Source organism: Mastigoproctus giganteus, chromosome 4, assembly GCF_048544385.1.
Source record: "Mastigoproctus giganteus isolate SK-2022 chromosome 4, ASM4854438v1, whole genome shotgun sequence".
Lineage (NCBI taxonomy): Eukaryota > Metazoa > Arthropoda > Arachnida > Uropygi > Thelyphonidae > Mastigoproctus > Mastigoproctus giganteus.
The window spans coordinates 3,768,517-3,792,649 of NC_143578.1; the positions used below are offsets into that span (position 1 = coordinate 3,768,517).

The window sequence follows — 24,133 nt, forward strand, 5'->3', positions numbered from 1 at the left end:
TCCTTTTCTTATCTAATTTACAAATAAAATATTGTGGCATGAAATGTATATACATTTCTTGCCTGATTATTTTATCCCCTTAAGAGCTTTTGGGAACATGAAAATTTTCACAAAGCAAAGGAGGGGGGGAGAAATTCCTTTCAAATCGGTAGAGAGGGGGAAATTTATGTATTCCTGGTGGTACCTTGCCCTCCCAAAATGAGAACTTTACTTAAGTGACAAATACTTGGAGGCTCCCATCTGATCCTGTCAGTGGGAGACTCTCTGCTAGTCTCCCCAATCAGACTGCTGGCACTGACTCCATTTCTTCCTTTCACCTCTATTCATTCCCTGGAAATTCCAGGAGGTGTGGTGTATTTTCTATAAATTGTGTGTATTCTGTAGTTACTTTGCTTGCTTGTTCGTTGGATTAGGGAAAAACATGCAGCCTGAAGCCAGTAATTCAGCCATAGTATGAAAAAATCCAGATATGGGTAAAATTTTTTGTGCTGGAAGGATTTTTTATATATCCTTCTTTTATATGCTGACAACAAGAGCTTTGTGCAGTGTATCATATGTAAATATCTCACTGTATGTTACCATGAAGAAAGGAAAGGAAAGAATAACTGTACTTGTACTGTAGGAGGATGTTGGCTTACATTGAAGTTTGAGATTTTGATCAAGCCAATTGCAGTATGCAACATTCTTATCTTGAACAGCTGTAGGGCATTTATTGGAAAACCAAGACCAAGTTTTTAAGTATGTCAAGTGAAATAAAGGATTTCATCTCTACAAGAATAATTTCATTAATATGATCTGAGCAAACATTGGGATCAGAATATTTAAAACAGTAATCCAGCCAAGAAGAAGAAGAAGAAAATCACACATTTCACATATCACATTATTATAATCCCAAACAACTGAGAATGGCTGAGAAAGAGAGAGTGAGAAGGGGGAGGGGCTCCATTTGAAAAGAGACTATCACCAAGCTGTAATCTGAGGTGCCTACGTGACCACTCACCTTAACTGTGTACTTTGAAGGGTTGTTTGTGAGAAAAAGATTATGTGCAAAAGATTATTTTGGTAGATAAATAAACAAGTCAAGTAATGTCATTAGTAATTGCAAAAGTCCTAGCGGCTGGGTCAATGCAACTAGAAAAAGGAAGTTAACTGGAGTTGTGAATGTTAAAATCACCAAAGAAAATTAACTCACTGTTAGATTGAAAAAATGAAGTTTCAAAGTGAGAAGTCCAAGAGTTTAGAGTGATTATTGGAGCTTTGAGAACAATAGAGGCAATTTGTGAATTTCACAGAATGGGGTAGAGGTATTTTAAACAAGAGGAGATTCCAAATTAGGAAGTCTGATAAGGAATATCAGAGCAGACGTATACACAAGTAACACCTTTGAAGTGAAGTGGGGTCATAAAGCGAATAATTAGGGAAACTGAGATGATTAGCATTTGAAGCAGCCAATAATTAGTATTGATTTTGTCAGAAGTAAGTGGAGCTTGACAGACTGTATTTGGAAATGAAATCATTGAGATTGGATCTAAGATCATGTATATTTTTGAAATTAATAAGGAAGTTTTGGTAACTTTAGATAAGTTTTCCACGAAAATTAATTGTTATAATAAACACTCTTTTACATGTGAGATAATAATATAGTTTAAGCTGCTATATGTCCAAACTGCTATACATTTAAGGTGACATTTCACTTACCTTACCGCTGGCTATCATTAGACCATACATTGGCTATTAGGGGGAGAAAATATAAAGAGTTATAATTTGGGAACATTTGTAATTAATTATTAATTGTGAATTTTAGGGTTTTTAGGAAATCCAAGCTAAGGAATTTTTATGGTTAAAATTGCATTAGGGTTACACAGGATTGTACTATAGGTTAAGGTAAATACATACAGATACACATATATAAAAATTAATTTCTTACTTGTTGTCTGGCTCCTGCTTTTTGATGCTACCAAAACCTATTGTGCATGCTTCCTCTAGCTCAGAAAAATCACCTGAGAGGGCATAAATTCAAATTGAGGAAAGACAGATGTAGGATAGATGTGCGGAAATTTGCCTTTAGCCAGCGGGTGGTTGGTGGGTGGAACAGACTTCCATCCCTTGTCGTGGAAGTTGATAGCCTAAATAAGTTTAAGGCTCAGCTGGACAGGTATTTCGAACGAACAGAGGGGTGAAGTGGAAGTGGTTATTTTTATTTATTTATGTTACTTTTTTTTTTTTTTATTTTTGGCTGATGCTGCATAAGCTTGCTTTCTTGCATCAAATGCCTCTACTAATGCTAATGCTAATGCTAATGCTGGCAAGAGGTGCTGCCAAAGAGTTACATTATAGGATTTAATCTATTGACCAATAGTAGGGTACCAAATTTTACTATTCTAAATAGAGTAGTTCTTGTTTGAGGTGCACTGCCTTCATGCTTAGATCATCTGCAGTGTGGTACTGGAGGTGGGGTGTACTCTTCAGGACTTTTTTGGAGTATTCTCTCTCTCTCGCTTTTCCTTATCTTCCTCTATTTTCTTGTTGAATAGGTGGAAATATTGAGAGTTGAATTCGATTCCTTGTTTCGCGTTAATTGATGCGTCCCTGAACATTTTTATGAAGCAGGCCTCTTTAAATTTTCTGCTGTTCACTGGTTGTCTGTAGAGATGATTCTGATATTGTTGACATCTTGTGTCTCCACATTGTAATGCATGTAGGGCTGTGTTGGATTTTTGATTTCTCCCATATTGCATATCTTTTTTATGTTCTTTGATTCTGCATTTGAGTCTTCTACACGATTCTTCTATGTATGTACCCCCACCACAAACACACACCTACAGTCCTATTTTATAAATAGGACCTCTAAGGTTGTTTGGGTTATTGGGCTGTTGTTTTAGGATCAGCTTCACCATGACAAATCACCACTTTCTCTTGAAAAAAGTGGTGATTCCATATTTTCTTGCTTCTTTTGCTATTTTTATACTGATTGTTGGTATGCAAGGTATGCATATGGTGGTTCTTCTATCCCTGCTGGGTTGGGTTCTGTGAAGGTCTTGGAAATGTCTTCTATTGCTCTGTTAATAACATGTAGAGGAAATCCTTTCCTGAAGGCAGTCTTGGTTATTGTTCTAAGTTCTTGTTGGAGGGTTTCTTCTATGGAAATTCTGTATGCTCTGAGGATGAAGGTTTTGAGAACCCAATTTTGTTGAATGAGTGGCAGGATTTGTAGTTTAAGAAAATCCCAGTGTTTTCAGGCTTCCTGTAGACTCGTAAGTAGCTCTGTAGATTTTATTGTGAACAAGATGTAATGTAATGGAAAGAAAGGCCATTGTTAGTTTCTATTTTTTCAATTTTAAATTTGATCTTTTGATGATGGTTGCTAAGGGTTTAATAAAAATTTTTATAGATGTTCATCTACCACCCCAGAATTTAAGTTTTTTTTTGTTAGTTTTCCAGGAATTCATCCTCTAGTTTTGACATCTGTGTATCCATATGTATTTACCTTAATCTGTAGTGCAACCTTGTGTAACCCTAATGTAATTTTAACAGTAAAAGTTCCTTAGCTTGGATTTTCTAAAAACCATAAAATTCACAATTAATAATTAATTACAAATGTTCCCAAATTGTAACTCTTTTTGTTTTCCACCCTTACAGCCAATGTATGGTCCGATGATAGGCAGCGGTAAGTTGCCTGAAACATCACCTTAAATGTATAGTGGTTTGGGTTATAAGTTTAATAACCTATATTATTATCTCATGTGGTAAAAAGAGTTGTTATTAGAACAATTAATTTTCATGGGTAAAAAAAAAACTCTTAATGTCCCTCCCTAACTATAACAGATAAGTTTTTTTCTATTAGTTTGGCTATTCATGACGCATTTGGTAGATCAAGTAAAAGTAAAGATGGGGACATGTATGAATTAATGAAACTTTGGGATATGGCATGCACATTTCAAGAATATACCCATCTGCTTGACATAATGTGGGCTCAATGATGCTCCCCCATATATGCACCACTCAGACTTCCTCCAGTTATCAGTTGGCCAAGTAGAGTCAGCAGGATTGATGTCACAGAGTTACTCTACAAGAACATATTGTTAACAGCTCTACATTCTTCCTAAAATGATGCCTCCAGACCTGTATGCAGTACCTTATACAAGGGAGTAATCACCTCCTTCTCCCTTCCAGCAAAGTTCCTGGATATCATTGACAAGATCCCATGAACTGCTCTGGCAGCCTTGTCTGCACTGCTCTGAAAACTTCATATCTGATGGCACAGTTATTCCCATGTCTTTTTCATTCTCCACTATTCTGAGTGTAGAACCGCACTCAATTATATATGTATTTGTAAACCCCTGGCACAACTATATCATGATGGGAATAATTGTATATATCTTATGCTGCAATTAAAGATTCTGTTCTGTTAGTGCTGCAAGCAGTCAGTATCCATTCACTATCCAACTCTCACAGAACCAACTTTTCTTCTCCTTCCTCATTTATCCCTTCTCCTTCAGTTTTCTGGAACAACCTTCCTTCACGTGTATTTCCTGAAAATTACAACTTATGGAAATTCAAGTCTATTATCAATGTCTTCTGTCCTCTCAACTTCAACCCATGTAGAGTACTAAGTATTACAGGTTATAATACCTTTCATTCTTGAGGTTTTTGTTTAAAAAAAGTTCTCTTTATGCTGCATGCCTTTTCTTCATATACTTATATTTACTCTGCTCTTCTGAATGAAATTCTGTAATTTCCCATCTTCCTTTCAAAATAATCAAAATACTTGCATTACCTAAGCTAATCTATATCTATTAATCCAGAAATGACCACCACAATAGTGCACACGAAAAAGAGAAAAAAAAAAAAAAATTGAAAATTTAAATTGCCATCAAAGTGATAATTTTAATGTTCCTTTAGTATAGTTTTGACTTTTGATTGCCATCCCCGATTTGGTTGGAATTTGAGAAGTATGTCCATAAAAAAAAAAAAATAAAAAAAAAAGTTTGAGTTTTAGGAGTTCTGCATATACCTATGTGGTAGTTTTGCCATGATAGGCTTAATCATTTGTGGAAATTGCCAAGTGTTTCTAAATAAAAATGAACATCACAGGTCAGAAAAATTTGCTTCTAGAGGGATCTGAGGTGGTGCACTTCTTGCTGTGGAGAAGTACTATGGCCAATTTGATCCTCAAATCTTACAGTACCCAACTTTTTATGGGAAGATACAAGAACTGTGTGTATTTAACTAAACTATGTATTACCAGAGTTCAAGATGTGGATAAATGAAGAAATGCTCCATCAAAATTATGGCGCCTCCATAGCCAGGTGGGAAGGAGTAGCAGTGCGAACCACACACTTCTTGATAAGACCGGGGTTCGAGCCCGTGACCACCAAATACGGAGGATGTGGAAAGGTCAGGGAATGACCACCGCATATCCCCGGAGCAATATTGCTAATGCTCCTAAAAATCAAATAACATCAAAATTATGACACTTTACTTGCACTGTTCAAGAGTGTATAACTGGAAGGAGAACATTCACTGCAATCAATATTTTCAAGATAAAACTCAAATATATAAAATAATGTTTGTTCTGCTTTCTTTTTTTTTTTCCTTCGATAAAAAGTGTACTATCCAAGTGTGACAACTGTTTCTGGCAGACAATTTAATAAACTCACTTTGTTCTGATATTATGACTCAATTATTACAGATATGACTTCTAAATCCCGTACTGTCGAAGTCAATCGTAGGGTAATCTCCAGTGCTGCAGTCTCCTGCCCCGATTAAATGGTGCTGTCCCAATTAAGCGAAGTAAACCCTGGCTATTTTCTCGATTGGTTTCTGTTTTTTAAGATTTGCCCCAAATAATTGGGTGCCCCGATTAACCGGTGGCCCAAATAACCGGAATCCACTGTATATAATAATTCAACTTTCTTCTCCTTCTACATCTGATTTTTGGGACAGCCTTATCTTGTATTTCCTAAGAATTATAATCTACAGAAATTAAAGTACAACTGTTGTACTTTATTTTCTTTAGATTACAATACTAGAGTACTGTAAGTTTCAGTAGAATAGTCTTTTGGATTTTGTGTTACCATTTAAAAATAAATAATAGTAAAACACGTAAATCTGTGGTACAAGTTACATTAGTGTTACTTATGAAATTTCTGCCACTGATAATCATTTTCATTGTTCTTGTTTGAAAATGATCGTGAAAGTTTTAATTACATCTTTATTTTTATTATTTCATAAATTTTATAATGTAAAATAACATCATAATGTTAATACAATGATATTGATTACTGACACATTTGCAGCTTGTCCAGTCATAGTCCCAGAGTGTTTCATCGGCCAGGAAAGAAGCCAGCACCACCAGCTCCTCCAATGCACAGTAAGGATAAGCTTGTTCTATCAGAAAAGGCAGCAGGGGATCGTTCTTCGTACATTGAGATAGACAAAGTACAGCCTTTGTCTACATTTGATAGGATGGGTTCTGTGAGAGAAACAGAAAAACAACATAAGCTGGATAAATTAGAGCGAACAGTATCCACACTTCCACGTAATGTATCTGCATCTACTGATAAACCAGGAAAACCAGAGAGACCATCTATACTTCGCAGAAAGTCAAACGATAACCTTTTTAGTATTACCCAAGACAAGTTAGTTTGCACAAGGCCAAACCTTCCAGAGAAGCCTGTGCCATACTCTTGTTATTCATTAGAACGTCCAAGTAAAAGTGATAGGCATCATCTTTCAGTAAGGTGCTCAAAATTATTAAGTAATGGTGATAAATCCCATTCAGTACCCCCAGAAGGTACAGTTATTCATCGTAGCCCTCAGCAAATTGAAAGACCAACAGTTCCTCCTCCAGAGAGACCAGTTAAATCAGATAGGCCTATTCGACCATCTAGTTTTGAAAACTGCAATATGACTTCAAGTGCAGCCATAAAACCAAATGGAATAGATGGTCAAGCTACAGTTCTAGACTCTGATTCTGCATTGGATAAAAGTATATCCCAAGAAGTAAAATCTTTTGATGATGAAATAAATGATAGTAATATAGATAATTTACGACTCTCATCTAGCCATTGTGATACCAGTGCAACTGTGCCAATACATTCTATGCAGCATAATAAGTGGGACTTTTTAATAACACCTACCTCAGAAAAGCCTCCTGATAGGCCTCCAAGAAGCATAGCATCACATGAAAATATAGACACTGATGAGGGCCAGAAAGATAAAGATAATCAGCAACCCCCGGAGAGACCTCCAAGATGTCATTCTCCACCTATCAGTTCTCAGTTAAATACCGATTCTGAAAAACCTTATACCACAGTGATCCGAGTAGAATCAGCTACAACTCCCAGAGTGCCACCATCACCAGGAACTGCAAAACATAAGCCTCCACGACCACAACCACCACCCCCACCAACCAAACCGAGAACGAGTTTGTTAGAAAATACTTACCTATGAGGTAAGAGCAACAGCTTATTTTAAATGTATTATAAAATAAATTTTTTTATAATTTTGAAAATGGCAGTTGAAATGTGGTTAACTTCTAACTATCTCTTTAAATACCTCTTTAACTACTTATATATTTTTTTTCTTGTTTTTAAATCCATTCAACAGAATGGATTTTAAAACAAGAAATTCTTAGAAATCAGTATATACTCTTTAATAAAAAAAAAAGTAATGATACATTTACAAGTAAAAGTTCATGGGTAATTTTCACAAAGCTAGAAGTATGCTCAATTGAAAATAGGGATAAATTAAGTAATAAAATTACCTAATTATTCCTATTTTCCAGTTAACTTAATTATCTAACTACCTTAGAAGTGTTCTAAGAATACATTCTGTATCTAGAGTAAGAATTGCTGAGTTGCCCTAGACAAATACTCTCTGCTTAAAGACTGAGCAGTTCACTAATTCCAGTGTCTTTTGAGGTTATAATTTGTACCATAACAAGGTCTAATTTTTCTTTACATTTTGAAGGTACAGCTCTAAAATGGTTTTCATAGACTGGCTGCTAGATGGTCCACTGGTTCAAACCTGTAACTCTCTAGGAGGCATCCAGATCAGATTAATGTTTAATCTCGTGCCTGTTCTCTGTCAATTAGTGACTGGTGAGAGTCAGAGTAATATTTATGTGGGAGGTATTGTTGAGGCTACATAATATCAATGAGCTGGGTATATTCTTGCTGTGTTTGCCATAACAAAAAATTTCATTAATTCATACAAAATATCTCCAAGCCCTGCTTTTACTTTATCTACTGAATGCACTATTAATAGTCAAACTAACAGAATAAACTAATCAGCAAAAAAATCTAAATCTCTCAAACTTCTGAATTCATTTCACAAATATATATGGTCTTAGTTGCAATCTCACTTATGTCCATTTCTGCCTACAATCTGCCAAGCTACACTTACTTTTTCTGACTGAATATCAATATCAGTTGCTTTAACCACTACTCATCTCAATTGCCCTAATTATTTTATGATTCCTTTTGCTTCAGAGGTGGTACTTGTATATGTCTGATCTGATATTTCGTAGTATTGATGAGTAATTATCGTAGTATACATGAGTAATTTTGACCTGTTAGCAGGCTGTATCAATAATGCGATATGATCCTCATCGAGTCCTGTCCAGGGTTCAGCTGAAATTGCGTTCTCTTACTGAATCTACATTCACATCTGCTTCTGCTGGATCCTGAGCCACATTGGGATCAGAGTAATGATCTGGCAGATGCTGCAGCCAGATCAACACAATCCTAAAGAAATCACAGCCTGATGGTCCCATATGCAGACTACAGGCAAGTGATACAAAACGTACTACATTCCCATCATGGCATGGACAGGCCACAAACAAGTTGTATCAGATTAAGTCTGTAATCCAAAGATTGCAGTCTAGTCTGCACAGCAACTGTAGAGAGGAAGTTGTTCATGCCTTTCTGCTGAGGGCGTATGACCCTCCTATGTGCAAGGATTGCAACACCTTTTTTTTAACAATTAAAAATATTTTAAATGAATGTCCGCATTTTGGACATGAACAGAGCGTATTGTTTACCTCTTTTAACCATCTGACTTGAGCCCTATACTGTCAGATACTATCTGACAACGACGTGTCGGCTGTTATTTCATTTTTAAAATTAACTTTTTTTATATATATACATATATATATATAAAACATACTTTTATTGTGCATAATTTTAACTATACTTATATATCACTTATACTTTTATGATCATTTATATTTTTATATATGTATGGCAAACCTTTTCTTGACATCGTGACCAATTTTAATGGGTCACTATAATCTTTTATCACCATTCTACCTTTTACCAATTTTATTATTGTTTGTTATTAATTTACCATTGTTGGTGCATTATAGCCTATGCTGCTGATGTGCCAATAAACATAAAACCAAACAACACACCTGTTAGCTTAACATCTGTTTCGGCAAAATAATGGAATCACTGGTTAAAGAAATAATGCATGACCATTTGGACAGCATTCAATTATACTGCAATCACAGCATGGATTTGTCAAGGGCCAGTCTTGTCTAACAAAAGTGATGGTCACTATGATGCAGTGACCAAGGAACTAGTGGCAAATGATGCAAGAAAGCAAACTTATACAGCATCAGCCAAAAATAAAGTCCACTTCACCCATCCATCTTCTCCAATAGTTTGTGTAGTTCTTCCTTAAATTTATTCACAGTAGCCACTTGCACAAAAATGGATGGAAGCTACTTCCACTTATCAGCTGAAGGCAAATGTCTGCACATTTATTCTACAACCAACCTTCCTCTATTTGAATTTATATTCCCCTTGTGCATAGTCTGAGCAAGAGGAAGAATCTCATCAGCATTGAGCTTGGCCAAGCCAAGCCTTAAACACTTCAATAAGACCACCTTATAGGTGCTTACTCTCTAGATGCCGCAGTTTGCAGAAGCCTTTCTTGGTATGAGCAACCATTTTTTTCCCTCACCAGTCTAATTGACCTTCTCTGTACCAATTCCAACTGCTCTGCATCTTTCCCATTGCCTTATATGGATAATTGCCTCCTTATCCCCATAAGGCAATGGTCAGGCCACATTTTGAGTATCATTGACAAAATCCAAAGAGTTATCTTAGCAGCCTGCCTGCACTGGTTATAGAACTTCATATCTGATGCACAATTCTCACCCTTATCCTTTTCATTTTCCAGTACAAACTGTGTAGAACCACATTGTTGATATGTTACTCTGGGATTACTGCTACCCATATACAGTACCTTGCATTTGTCGATGTTAAATTCCAGTTGCCATTTCTCGGGATATCTGTCTAATTTTTCTAGATTATTTAATTATCGAATATATCTGTCTATGTATTTTTGATATTTTTTCTAATTTTTCAGCAGGAAAGATTCATTAATGTCATTAACCATCTTCACAACCATTGTATCATCTGCAAACTTAAACATTAAGACTAATATATCTTCAATAATATCATTAATAAATACAAAAACAATAACGAATCCAGCACTGACCCTGTGGAACACCAATACTACCATCAGTCCATGATAAAAAAGTTGAAAAAAAGTCGTGAATTAGGGTTGAATTTCAAAGTGTCTGCAATTCTGCTCAGACATGATAGGAGGGAGTATATGATGAGAGCCTTGTCGATCGATTTGGCCCTGGAAAGATTGTGCAAGGCTCAAGGGGTAGAATTTTTTTCAGCCTGTTCTGTACTTGTTAACAGGAGAGACTGCTTCTACAGGGATGGGATACACTTAAATAGAAAGGATGCAAGAATATTTGCTGATGCTATTGAGGCAGTGTTAGGTGGGTCGGAAAACTGCTAGCATTGGGGGATACGAGGAATAATAGATTAACAGTAGCCACTGCCAGAGGTGAAAGTGATTCTTGCACTGCTTCTATTGGAATGAGCTGCAGCCTGGAAAACAGGATACAGGGTATTTCAGAGACTGCTGGGAGTCATTGCAGTACAAGTAAACACATGGATTGTATTAGGGTGGCTAAGAATACAAACGGGTGCATGTATACTTGCATGTACACCAATGCTAGGAGTTTGGTAAATAAATTTGAGGTATTGCCCAGAATATCAAAGGCAGATATTGTTGGGATATCAGAGACATGGTGTCACACAGATATAAGCAGTGCAGAATTGGAATTTGGGAAGTACAATGTGTACAGGAAGGATAGGAAGTTAGGAGCGATTATATTATTAGTTAAGAAACACATAAAATCCAAGGAAGTGAAGCCAGTTGCCATCGCTGGACAGTGCAGTGTCGAGTCAGTTTGGTGTGACATAAGCATTGGGAGATCAAAATTGAGAGTAGGAGTGTGTTATAGGCCTAATAAATCCAGTGAGTATAATAAGGAACTGTACAGGGAAATAGAGTGCGCCAGTAAATCAGAGAGTCTTATAATAGGGGATTTTAATTTCCCAGATATTGACTGGAATTTGTGGGTTGTTCACTCACACACTATCAAGGCTTTTGTGGATTTTTTGGATGATTGTTTTCTACATCAGCATGTTCGGGAAGCAACTAGAGGGAGTAATAATCTTGATCTGATTATCAGTAGTGATTCTTCATGCATTAAGAATCTGCAGATAAAGGAACCACTAGGTGGCAATGATCACAGTGTGCTGAAGTGGGATTTACTCAAAGAGGTAACTACCATCAAGGGTAAAGGGAAGGGTTTTTGCTTTCGTAAAGGTGACTACGGTGATCTGAGACAGTATTTCATTTCTATACGGTGCAACCAACTGATGATGTTACCAACAGCAAATTCAAAATGGGAACTATTCAAAGAAATTATCTTGGAAACTACTAGGCTTTACATACAAACTAAGAAATATTGTTCAAGGTTTAGGCATAAATGGATGTCAAATGAACTAATGAGACATGTGGCAGAGAAGAAAATGCATGGGATACATATAAATTAATGGGTGACATGGAAGCCTATGATAGATATAAGCTGATCTGTAACCAAGTCACAAAGGAGATTAGGCTGGCAAAGGCAGATTATGAGAAATCCTTAGCAAAGGATGCAAAAAAAAAACCAACACGGAGTTCTTTACCTATGTAAACTCTAGAAGGAAAAGGATGAATCAGATTGGCCCACTGGATATTGATGGTTCAACTGTTGATGATTCTGCTCAGGTTTTTTTTTTTTTTTATGTAAACCCCAAACACAAGAGGTATTAGAACCTGTAGTACTTAGTACCGTGCTTGGGTTGGAGCTTGAGAAGACGAAAGAAGATATTTGTTGACATTAGTAATAGTAGAGGCATATGATGCAAGAAAGCAAGCTTATGCAGCATCAGCCAAAAAAAAAAAAAAAAAACACTACCACTTCACCCCCTCCGTTCGTTCGAAATACCTGTCTAGCTGAGCCTTAAATTTATTTAGGCTATCAACTTCCACGACAAGGGATGGAAGTCTGTTCCACCAACCAACTACTCACTGGCTAAAGGCAAATTTCTGCATATCTATCCTACATCTGTCTTTCCTCAATTTGAATTTATGCCCTCTCAGGTGATTATTCTGAGCAAGAGAAAGAATCCCATCAGCATTGAGCATGCTCAAACCATTCAAGGCTATATACACCTATCAGATCACCTCACTGGTGCCTAGTCTCCAGACACTGTAATTTACAAAACTTAAGCCTTTCTTCATAAGAGTATCCCTTTGTTCCATTCACTAATCTTGTTGCCCTTCTCTGTACTCGTTCCAGCAGCTCTACATCCTTCTTGAATTGAGGCCTCCAGACCTGTATACAGTAATCAAGGTGTGGCCTGACCATTGCCTTATACAAGGGAATAATCACCTCCTTATCCCTGCTAGAAAAATTCCCATTTATCATTGACAAGACACCATGAGCTACTCTTGCAGCTCGTCTGCACTGCTCAGAGAACTTCATATCTTCCTGCATAATTACCCCAGGTCCTTTTCATTCTCTACCACTGTCAGTGTAGTACCACAGAGTTTATACGTTGCTCCGGGGTTGCTGTTTCCCCATATGTAGTACTTTACATTTGTCAATGTTAAACTTCATTTGCCACCTCTCAGCCCATCTGCTCAACCTTTCCAGATCCTGTTGCAGAGCATAGTGTCAGTAGTGTCCTTGACAACCCTGTCAACCTTTGTATCGTCTGCAAACTTGGAAATTAAGCTTGATATACCATCATCAATATCATTTATAAATACAGAAAACAATAATGGACCCAACACTGAACCCTGAGGGACTCCACTGATAACATTAGTCCACGATGAGCAGTGTCCATTGATTACCACTCTGTCTTCTCTCTCTCAACTACCCCTTTATCCATAGCAGCAATTTGCCTCCAATGCCACACTGCTCCAATTTGTGCACCAGTCTTCCTTGTGCAACAGTATCAAAAGCCTTTCTAAGATCCAAGTATATAATATCAAAGTTATTCCCTGCATGCAGTTCTTTTGTGACCCCTATCATAGTATCTAATCAAATTGGTCGGGCAAGACTTCCCCTTAACAAAACCATGCAGTGTCCGAGCTAGATGGGAGCAGAGATGGGCAAAAGTTGCGGCCAATAGCTTTGGCAAGAGACCAGAATTCTCGGCTACCATTAGGGCAAGAAGCAAGTTTTCTACTCTTAGCCTGTTCAAACTCTAGTTTGGACTGATTAATAACTGTTTACAATTGTTGCGAGCTTTGGTGTAGACAGAAAATGAAACTGAAAAATTAGAAACAAGCCAATTACGATGTGCAACGTTCTTCTCTTGAAGAGCCTTAGCACATTTATTGGAAAACCAAGGTTTAGATAAAGGATGAGATTTTAAAATGGAGTGTGGGATAAATGATTCCATTCCTGCAAGAATAATTTCACTGTCACGATCTGAGCAAACGCTGACATCAGAAGTTTTGAAAGTAATCCAACCAAGGAAAATAAGAAAAGAAATCTCGCAGGTCATCCCAATTTGCGTTCTTGTAATGCCAAACACTACGAGGTTGGGAATAACCATGAGATAGAGACTCCATTGGAGAAGAGACAATCACCAAGTTGTGATCTGAGGTGCTTAAAGGATCTCTCACTTTGACCGTGTACTTAGAAGGGTTGTTTGTGAGAAAAAGATCAAGCTTGTTCGCTGTATGGTTAGGATTGTCCGATATTCTTGTAGGTAAATGAAGAATCGTGCAAGGTCTTTAGTAATTTCAAAAGCCTCAGCATCTCGACCAGCTGGGTCAGTGTGTCTAAAAAACGGAAGCCAGCTGGAATTGTGAACATTAAAATCACTAAGGAAAATTACCTCACTGTTAGGAAAGTTGGATTGGAGAAAGTCAAGTTGCAAAGAGAGGAAGTCAAACAGCTCCAAGTGATTAGTGGAGTTGGGAGAACCGTAGAGACAGCAGATGAATTTGATACAATGAGGTAGAGAGATTTTGAGCCAGAGAAGATCAAAAAGATGATATTCCAAATTACCAAGTCTCTGACAGGGAATATTGAATCGTACATATGCACAAGTACCACCTTTGAGGCGAAAGGAATCAATCAGCGAATAATTTGGGCAACTGAGATGAGCAGTAGTTGAATCAACTGATAACTGAGATTCTGTCAGGAAAAGTACATGGGGTTTGGCAGACTGCAAGTGGAAATGGACATCGTTGAGATTAGAATTGATACCACATATATTTGTGAAATGAATTAGTTAGTGTTTGGGAGGTTTAGAACATTTTGCAGATAAGCTTACTCTATTAGTTTGACAATTCATGGTGTATTCGATAGTAAGAAAAAGTGGGTGGGACATGCTGTATGAAGTAATGAAATTTTTGGATATGGCGTACACGTGGTAAGAATATTAGGCATTAGCATTAGTAGAGGCATATGATGCCTCTACTAATGCTAATGATTCAGCATAACTAATGCTACTAATGCTAATGATCTCCCCTGAACCATAGATTCAGCGGAGATCCCCATAGACTGGATATGTACAAATGTATTCCCAATTTGCAAAGGGGTTCAAAGGGTGATGCAAATAATTATAGACCTAAGTTTAACTTCTGTTCATGGAAAATAATGGTGTCACTGGTTAAAGTAGTGATGCAGTGTCACCTAGACAAGACAGCAGTAATAGTTCAGACACAGCATGGGTTTGTTAGGGGAAGTCTTGCCTGACCAGTTTGAATCGATACTACAATGTGGTCACAAAGGAACTGGATGCAAAACATAATTTTGATGTCGTATACTTGGATTTCAGGAAAGCTTTTGAAACTGTTGCACATGGATGACTACTGTACAAATTGGAGCAGTGTGGCATTAAGGGCAAGTTGCTACAATAGATAAAAGGTTGGTTGAGTGAGAGACAACAGAGTGGTAATCAATGGACACTGCCCTTCATGGACTGATGTTATTAGTGGAGTCCCCCAGGGTTCTGTGTTGGGCCCACTGTTCTTTTGTATATTTATCAATGATATTGATGAAGGTATATCAGGCTTAATGTCAAAGTTTGCAGAGGATACAAAGGTTGGCAGGTTTGTTAATGACAGAATTTAGGATCTAGAAAACTGGATCTAGAAAAGTTGGGCAGATGGGTTGAGAAATGGCAAATGAAGTTTAACATTGACAAATGCAAAGTACTGTATATGGGTAGAAGTAACACAGAACTCTGTGGCACTACACTTACAGTGGTAGAAAACTGGGGGAAAAAAGACCTGGGAGTAATTGTACAGTCAGATTGGAGTTTTTTGAGTAGTGCAGACAGGCTGCCAGAGCAGGTCATTGGGTATTATCAATAATATATAGGAATTTTGCTAGCAGGGAAAAGGAGGTGATTATCCTTTTGTATAAGGCAATTGTCAGTACACATCTTGAGTACTGTGTACTGGTCTAGAGGCCTTATTTTAAGAAGGATGTAGAGTTGCTTGAGCAAGTATTTGCATTTGCTGATGATATCGAGGCAGTGTTAGGTGGGTCGAAAAACTGCTAACTTAGGGGGAGACAAAGACGAATAGATTAACAGTAGCCACAGGCAGAGGTGAAAGAGATTCTTGCACTGCTTCTATTGGAATGAGCAGAAGCCTGAAAAACAAGATGCAGGATATTTCAGAGACTGCCGGGAGTCATTGCGGCACAAGTAAACACATGGGTTGTGTAAGGGTAGCTAAGAATAGAAATAGGTGCATGTATACTTGCATGTACACCAATGCTAGGAGTTTAGTAAATAAATTTGATGAATTTGAGGTATTGCTCAAAACATCAAAGGCAGATATTGTTGGGATATCAGAGACGTGGTGTCACACAGATATAACGAATGCAGAACTGGAATTTTGGGAGTTCAACGTCTACAGAAAGGATAGACTGGATAGGAAGGGAGGAGGGGTTATGCTATTAGTTAAGAAATACATTAAATCCAAGGAAGTGAAGCCAGTGGACATCGCTGGACAGTGCAGTGTCGAGTCAGTTTGGTGTGACATAAGCACTGGGAGATCAAAATTGAGAGTAGGAGTGTGCTATAGGCCTAATGACTCTGATGAGTATAATAAGAAACTGTACAGGGAAATAGAGTGGGCCAGTAAATCAGAGAGTCTTATAATGGGAGATTTTAATTTCCCAGATATTGACTGGAATTTGGGGGCTGGTCACTCACACACTAGCGAGGCTTTTGCGAATTTATTGGATGATTGTTTTCTACATCAGCATGTTCGGGAGGCAACTAGAGGGAGGAATACTCTTGATTTGATTATCAGCAGTGATTCTTCATGCATTAAGAATCTGCAGATAAATGAACCACTAGGTGGCAGTGATCACAGTGTGCTGAAGTGGGATTTACTCAAAGAGGTAACTACCATTAGGGGTAAAGGGAAGGGTTATTGCTTTCGTAAAGGCGACTATGATGGACTGAGACAGTATTTAAATTCTATACAGTGGGACCAACTGATGATGTTATCAACAGCAAATGCAAAATGGGAAGCATTCAAAGAACTTATCTTGGAAGCTACTAGGCTTTACATACCAACTAAGAAATATTGTTCAAGGTTTAGGCCTAAATGGATGTCAGATGAACTGATGAGGCATATGGCATGGGAAGCATTCAAAGAACTTATCTTGGAAGCTACTATGCTTTACATACCAACTAAGAAATATTGTTCAAGGTTTAGGCCTAAATGGATGTCAGATGAACTGATGAGGCATATGGCAGAGAAGAAACATGCATGGGATACATACAAATTAACACATGACACAGAAGCATATGATAGATACAAGTTGATCTGTAACCAAGTTGCAAAGGAGGTTAGGCAGGCGAAGGCAGATTACGCGAAATCTTTGGCAAGGGATGCAAAGAAAAACAGCAAAGAGTTCTACTTATGTAAACTCTAGAAGGAAGGGGATGAATCAGATTGGTCCACTTGATATCGATGTGTCAACTGTTGATGATCCTGCTCAGGTAGCTAACAAACAAAATGAATATTTTGCATCGACATTCACACATGTGGAGTTATTTAGCGAGGGTAAAGCCAGAGGTGTATTCAACTCTAGCAGTAAGCTAGAGAATCGTGTAATAACTGAGAGTAAAGTGGAGGAGAAATTGTTAAAGACAAACACAAGAAAGGCACCCGGGGTGGATGGGATCTATCCAGTTATATTAAAGGAGGCAGCAAAGGAAGTAAGCAAACCCTTAGCCATAATTATGAGAGCTTCCTTGGACTCAGGGGAGGTACCCACAGACTGGAGATGTGCAAATGTCACCCCAATTCACAAAGGAGGATCAAAGGCTGACACAAGTAATTATAGACCTGTGTGTTTAACTTCTGTTCCAGGAAAATTAATGGAAGCACTAGTTAAAGAAGCACTGCAGGATCATTTAGACAAGACTTCAGCTATAGCTCGGACACAGCATGGTTTTGTTAAGGGGAAGTCATGCCTGACCAATTTGATTGGATACTATGATGCAGTCACAAACGAACTGGATGCAGGGAATAACTTTGATATTATATACTTGGATCTTAGAAAGGCTTTTGATAGTGTTGCACATGGAAGACTGCACAAATTGGAGCAGTGTGGCATTGGAGGCAAATTGCTGCTGTGGATAAAGGGGTGGCTGAGGGGGAGAAGACAGAGAGTGGTAATCAATGGACACTGCTCGTCGTGGACTAATGTTATTAGTGGAGTCCCTCAGGGCTCAGTGTTGGGTCCATTATTGTTTTCTGTGTTCATAAATGATATTGATGAGGGTATATCAAGCTTAATGTCGAAGTTTGCAGACGATAAAAAGGCAGGCAGGGTTGTCAAGGACACTACTGACACTATGCTGCTGCAACAGGATCTGGAAAGGTTGAGCAGATGGGATGAGAGGTGGCAAATGAAGTTTAACATTGACAAATGTAAAGTACAACACATGGGAAACAGCAACCCCAGAGCAACGTATCAACTCTGTGGTACTACACTGACAGTGGTAGAGAATGATATGGACTTGGGGGTGGTTGTGCAGGCAGATATGAAGTTCTCTGAGCAGTGCAGACGGGCTGCAAGAGTAGCTCATGGTGTATTGTCAATGATATATAGGAATGTTTCTAGCAGGGATAAGGAGGTGATTATTTCCTTGTATAAGGCAATGGTCAGGCCACACCTAGAGTACTGTATACAGGTCTGGAGGCCTCATTTCAAGAAGGATGTAGAGCTGCTGGAACGAGTACAGAGAAGGGCAACAAGATTAGTGAATGGAACAAAGGGGTGCTCTTACGAAGAAAGGCTTAAGTTTTGCAAATTACAGTGTCTGGAGACTAGGCACCAGCGAGGTGATCTGATAGAGGTGTATAAGGCCTTGAATGGTTTGAGCATGCTCAATGCTGATGGGATTCTACCTCTCGCTCAGAATAATCACCTGAGAGGGCATAAATTCAAATTGAGGAAAGACAGATGTAGGATAGATGTGCGGAAATTTGCCTTTAGCCAGCGGGTGGTTGGTTGGTGGAACAGACTTCCATCCCTTGTCGTGGAAGTTGATAGCTTAAATAAGTTTAAGGCTCAGCTGGACAGGTATTTTGAACGAACAGAGGGGTGAAGTGGAAGTGGTTTTTTTTTTTTTTTTTGGCTGATGCTGCATAAGCTTGCTTTCTTGCATCAAATGCCTCTACTAATGCTAATGCTAAAAAGTACAGAGAAGGGCTACAAGATTGGTAAGGGAAATGAAAGGTTCTCTTACTAAGAAAGGCTTAAATTCTGCATGTTGCAGCATCTGGAGACTAGGCACCTGCGACGTGATCTGCTTGAGGTGTACAATGCATTGAATGGTTTGAGCAGGCTCAGTGCTGATGGGATACTCCGGCTTGCTCAGATTAAGATTAAAGCATAGATTCAAATGAAGAAAGACAGTTGTAGAATAGATGTGCGCAAACTTGCCTTTAGCCAGCAGGTAGTTGAATGCTGGAACAGACAGATCTGTTGTTGTGGAAGTTGATAGCTTAAATAAATTTTGACTAAACTAGACAAATATTTGGAGTGACTGGATGGGTGAAATGGGAAGAGGTTTGGGGGGGGGTGATGCTCTATAAGCTTGCTTTCTTGCATCATATGTCTCAACTAATGCTAAAGTGGACCAATCTGATTCATCCCCTTTCCTCTAGAGTTTTCATAAGTAAAGAAGTCTTTGCTGTTTTTCTTTGCATCATTTGCCAATGATTTCTTGCAATCCACCTTCACTTGCCTAACCTCCTTTGTTACCTGATTACAGACTAGCTTATATCCATCATAAGTGTCTGTATCATGTGATAATTTGTGCGCATCCATGAAGTTTTATTCTCTGCCACGAGTCTCGTTGGTTCATTTGACTTCTAATTAGGCCTAAACATTGAACAGTATTTCTCAGTTGGTATGAAAAACCTAGAAGCTTCCAAGATTAACTGGATTCTATACAGGGGTTCCACCATATAGAATTTAAAAACAGTATGGGACTGGCATAGTCACATTTACAAAAGCAAGAACCCTTCCCTTTATCTCTGATGGTACTTACATCTTTAAGTAAATCTCTCATCAGTACACTGTGATCACTGCCACCTAGTGGTTATTTTATCTAAAGATTCTTAAAAAATGAAAAATCACTGCTGATAATGAGATCAAGAGTATTGATCCCTCTGGTTGTCTTTCAGACTTGCTATTATAGAGAACTCAATCAATAAATCTATAAAAGGCTTGCTAGTGTTCAATTGACCAATCCACAATCAATATCTGGAAAGTTAAAATTCCCCATTATATGACAATGCAGGATGGGTGGAAGGAATCTATTCAATTAAAACAGCAAAGGTGGTAAGCAAACACTTAGCCATAATTATGAGAGCAGTTTTGGATTTACGGGAGGTTTGTATATACTGGAGATGTACAACTATATAACCCAATTCATAAAGGGACCAAAAAAAAAAAAGACCTGTTGGCTTAACATCTTTTCTGGGAAAATAATTTAATCACCGGTTAAAGAAGTAATGCATTTCGACAGCATGCAATTATACTGCAATAACTGCTTGGTTTTTTAAGGGGTGGTCTTGCCTAACAAATGTGATATGTTACTATGATACAAGAAAGCAAGCTTATACAACACCATCCAAAAAAAAAACTTCCCATTTCACCCACCCGATCACTCCAAATGTTTGTCTATTTCAACCTTAAATTTATTTAAGCTATCAACTTCCACAACACAGATGAAAGTCTGTTCCAGCAATCAACTACAGACTGAATAAAGGCATACTTCCACACATCAATTGCACAACTTTCTTTCCTCAGTTTGAATCAGTATCCTATTAGCATTGAGCCTGCTCAAACCATTCAAGCCCTTGTACACCTCGGAGTTGCAGCAGCTGGAGACTAGACAGGTGCCTAGTCTCCAGCTGCTGCAACTTGCAGAACTTAAGCCTTTCTTCATAAGCACACCACTTTGTTCCTCTCACTAATCTTGTTGCCCCTCTCTGTACTCGTTCTAGCAACTCTACATCCTTCCTAAAATGAGGCCTCCAGACCTGTATACAGTACTCAAGGATGTGGCCTGACCATTGCCTTATACAAAGGGATAATCACCTCCTTGTCTCTGCTAGCAAAATTCCTATATCTCATTGACAAAACTCCATGACCTGCTCTGGCAGCCCATCTGCACTGCTCGGAGAACTTCATATCTGACTGCACAATTATCCCCAGGTCTTTTTCATTCTTCACCTCCCTGACTGTAGTAACACACAGTTGGTATGTTTCTTTTGTGTTACTACTATCCATATGCAGTACTTTGCATTTGTCAATGTTAAACTTCAATTGTCACTTCTCAGCCCATTTGCTTAACTTTTCTAGATCCTGTTGCAATAGCATACTATCTTTACTGTCATTAACAACCCAGGCAACCTTTGTATCATCTGCAAACTTTGACATTAAGCCTGATATACCTTCATCAATGTCATCGATAAATTAACAAAATAACAGTGGGCCCAACACCTAATCCTGGGGAACTCCACTAATAACATCAGTCCATGAAGAGCAGTGTCCATTGATTACCACTCTGTCGTCTCCCACACAACCATTCTGGCAACTTGCCCTTAATGCCACACTGTTCCAGTTTGTACAGTAGTCTTCCATGTGCAACAGTATCAAAAGATTTCCTGAAATCCAAGTATATGATATCAAAATTATATTTTGCATCCAGTTCCTTTGTGACCACATTGTAGTATCCAATCGAATTGGCCAGACAAGACTTCCCCTAACACACCCATGCTGTGTCTGAACTATTACTGCAATCTGTATCACTACTTTAACCAGTGATGCCATTATTTTCCCCAGAACAGAAGTTAAACTAACAAGTCTATAATGATTTGTGTCACCCTTTGAATCCCCTTTGTGAATTGGGGCTATATTGGCACATCTCACCTGACTCTAAGGATGCTCCCATAATTATGGCTAAGGGTTTGCTTACTTCCCTTGCTGCCGCGTTCATTATAACTGGATAGATCCCAGGTGCCCTTTTTATGTTTAACTTCAACAATTTTTCGTCCACTTTGCTCTCAGTTATTACAAAATCACTTATTAGAGTTTGATAAACTTCTGGCATTCCCCTCCTTGAATAACTCTTGTTTGAATGTAGATGCAAAGTACTCATTCAGTTTATCAGCTACTAGAGCAGGATCATCAATAATCGAACCATCTATGTTAAGTGGACTAATCTGATTCATCCCCTTCCTTCTAGAGTTTGCATAAGAAAAGAACTCTTTGCTGTTTTTCTTTGCGTCCATTGCCAATGATTTCTGGTAATTTACCTTCGCCTGTCTAATCTCCGGTTTCTTGGCGCAGTATAACCTTAGTTGTTTTTGCGCCAATAAACCCAAAATCAAATCAAATCAAAGTCTAATCTCCTTTGTGATTGATTACAGACTAGCTTATATCTGCTTTAGGCATCTGTGTTGCCTGATAATTTATATGCAGCCCATGCATTTTTCTTTTCTGCCACGAGCCTCATTAATTCATCCGACATCCATTTAGGCCTGAACCTTGAACATTATTTCTTAGTTGGTATGAAAAGCTTAGTAGTCTCCAAGATTAATTCCCTGAAGGTGAATTCTAAATGGGAATTCTCTTAATTCCCATTTAGAATTCACCATTGGTAACATCATCAGTTGATCCCACTGTAGTCACCTTTTATAAAAACAAAAATCCCTCCCTTTACCATTGATGGTAGTTACATTTTTAAGTAAATCCCACATCAGTACACCATGATCACTGTCACATAGCGGTTCCTTTATCTCCAAACTCTTAATGCATGATTAATCACCACTGATAATCAGATCAAGCGTATTACTCCCTCTGGTTGTCCCTCAAACTGTAGAAAACAATCTTCCAATAAATCCACAAAAGCCTTGCTAGCGTGCGAGTGACCAAACCACAAGTTCCAGTCAATATCTGGAAGGTTAAAATCCTCTATTACAAGACATTCTGATTTACTGGCCCATTCTATTTCTCTACACAACTGTTCATTGTACTCATCAGAGTCATTAGATGACTCTGATGAGTACAACATTAGATGACTCTGATGAGTAGATGAGATGACTCTGATGAGTCATTAGAGCCTATAACATACTCCTACTCTCATTTTCACCTTCCCAGTGTTTATGTCACATAAAACAGACTCAACATTGCTCTGTCTACCTGTGTCAACTGGATGCACTTCTTTAGATTGTGTTTCTTAACTAACAGCATAACCCCTCCTCACTTCCTACCCTGTCCGTCCTTTCTTTACTCATTGTACTCCCTAAATTCCAATTCTGCACTGCTTATATCTGTGTGACACCATGTCTCTGATATCCCAACAATATCTGCTTTTGATGTCTTGATCAGCACTTCAAATTCATCAGTTTTATTTACTATACTTTTTTATTTACTAATTGCAAGTATACATGCAATTATTCTTACTGTTAGTTACCCTAACACAGCCCATGTATTTACTTGTTCCATGATGACTCAAAACAGTTCTTGAAGTCCCCAGCAACTTGCTGCTCTCTAGGCTGCTGCTCATTACAATAGAAGTAGTGCAAGAATCACTTTCGCCTCTGCCTGCAGCTACCATTAATCTTTTGGCCTGTTTCCCCCCCAAGCTATCAGTTTTCCAACCCACCTAACACTGCCTCAATAGCATCAACAAATATTCTTGCACCTTTTCTATTTAAGTGTATCCCATCCCTGTAGAAGCAATCTCTCCTGTTAGCAAGCACAGACCACGCTGAAAAAAACTCTACCCCATGAGCCTTGCACAATCTCTCCAGGGCCGAATTGATTGAGAAGGCTATCATCGTGTACTCCCTCCTATCGTGTCTGGGCAGAATTGCAGATGCTTTCAAATTTAACCCTAATGCGACTTTTTTTTTCCAGTACTGACCTGTTCTTGTTAAGTAAATCTGCAAATCTCTTACTCTTAAGGTCATTAGTGCCAATGTGTACGGCGCCTCCGTAGCCAGGTGGGCAGGAGCAGCAGTGCGTAGTACACGCTTCTTGATTAGACCGCGGTTCGAGCCCGTCACCACCAAATACTGAGGATGCGGAAAGGTCAGGGAATAACCACCGCCTATCCCCAGAGCAATATGGCCTTAGTTGCTAATGCTCCTAAATAATAACAACAACAACAACAACGCCAATGTGTACAACAAT

At 38.3% G+C, this 24,133-nt stretch overlaps 1 protein-coding gene across 2 annotated transcripts in view; it reads left to right on the forward strand.

Moving 5' to 3' along the window:
- The window catches only part of LOC150086342 (rho GTPase-activating protein 44-like), a 412,704-nt gene that overhangs the window by 385,661 nt on the left and 2,910 nt on the right, over positions 1–24,133 (forward strand). For both annotated transcript variants that reach the window (XM_090371315.1, XM_090371316.1), the window contains exon 16: positions 6,300–7,456. In XM_090371315.1, coding sequence (XP_090227441.1) covers positions 6,300–7,455 — 1,156 coding nt within the window. In that variant the 3' untranslated portion in view covers position 7,456. The remainder of the gene's footprint in view (positions 1–6,299; positions 7,457–24,133) is intronic.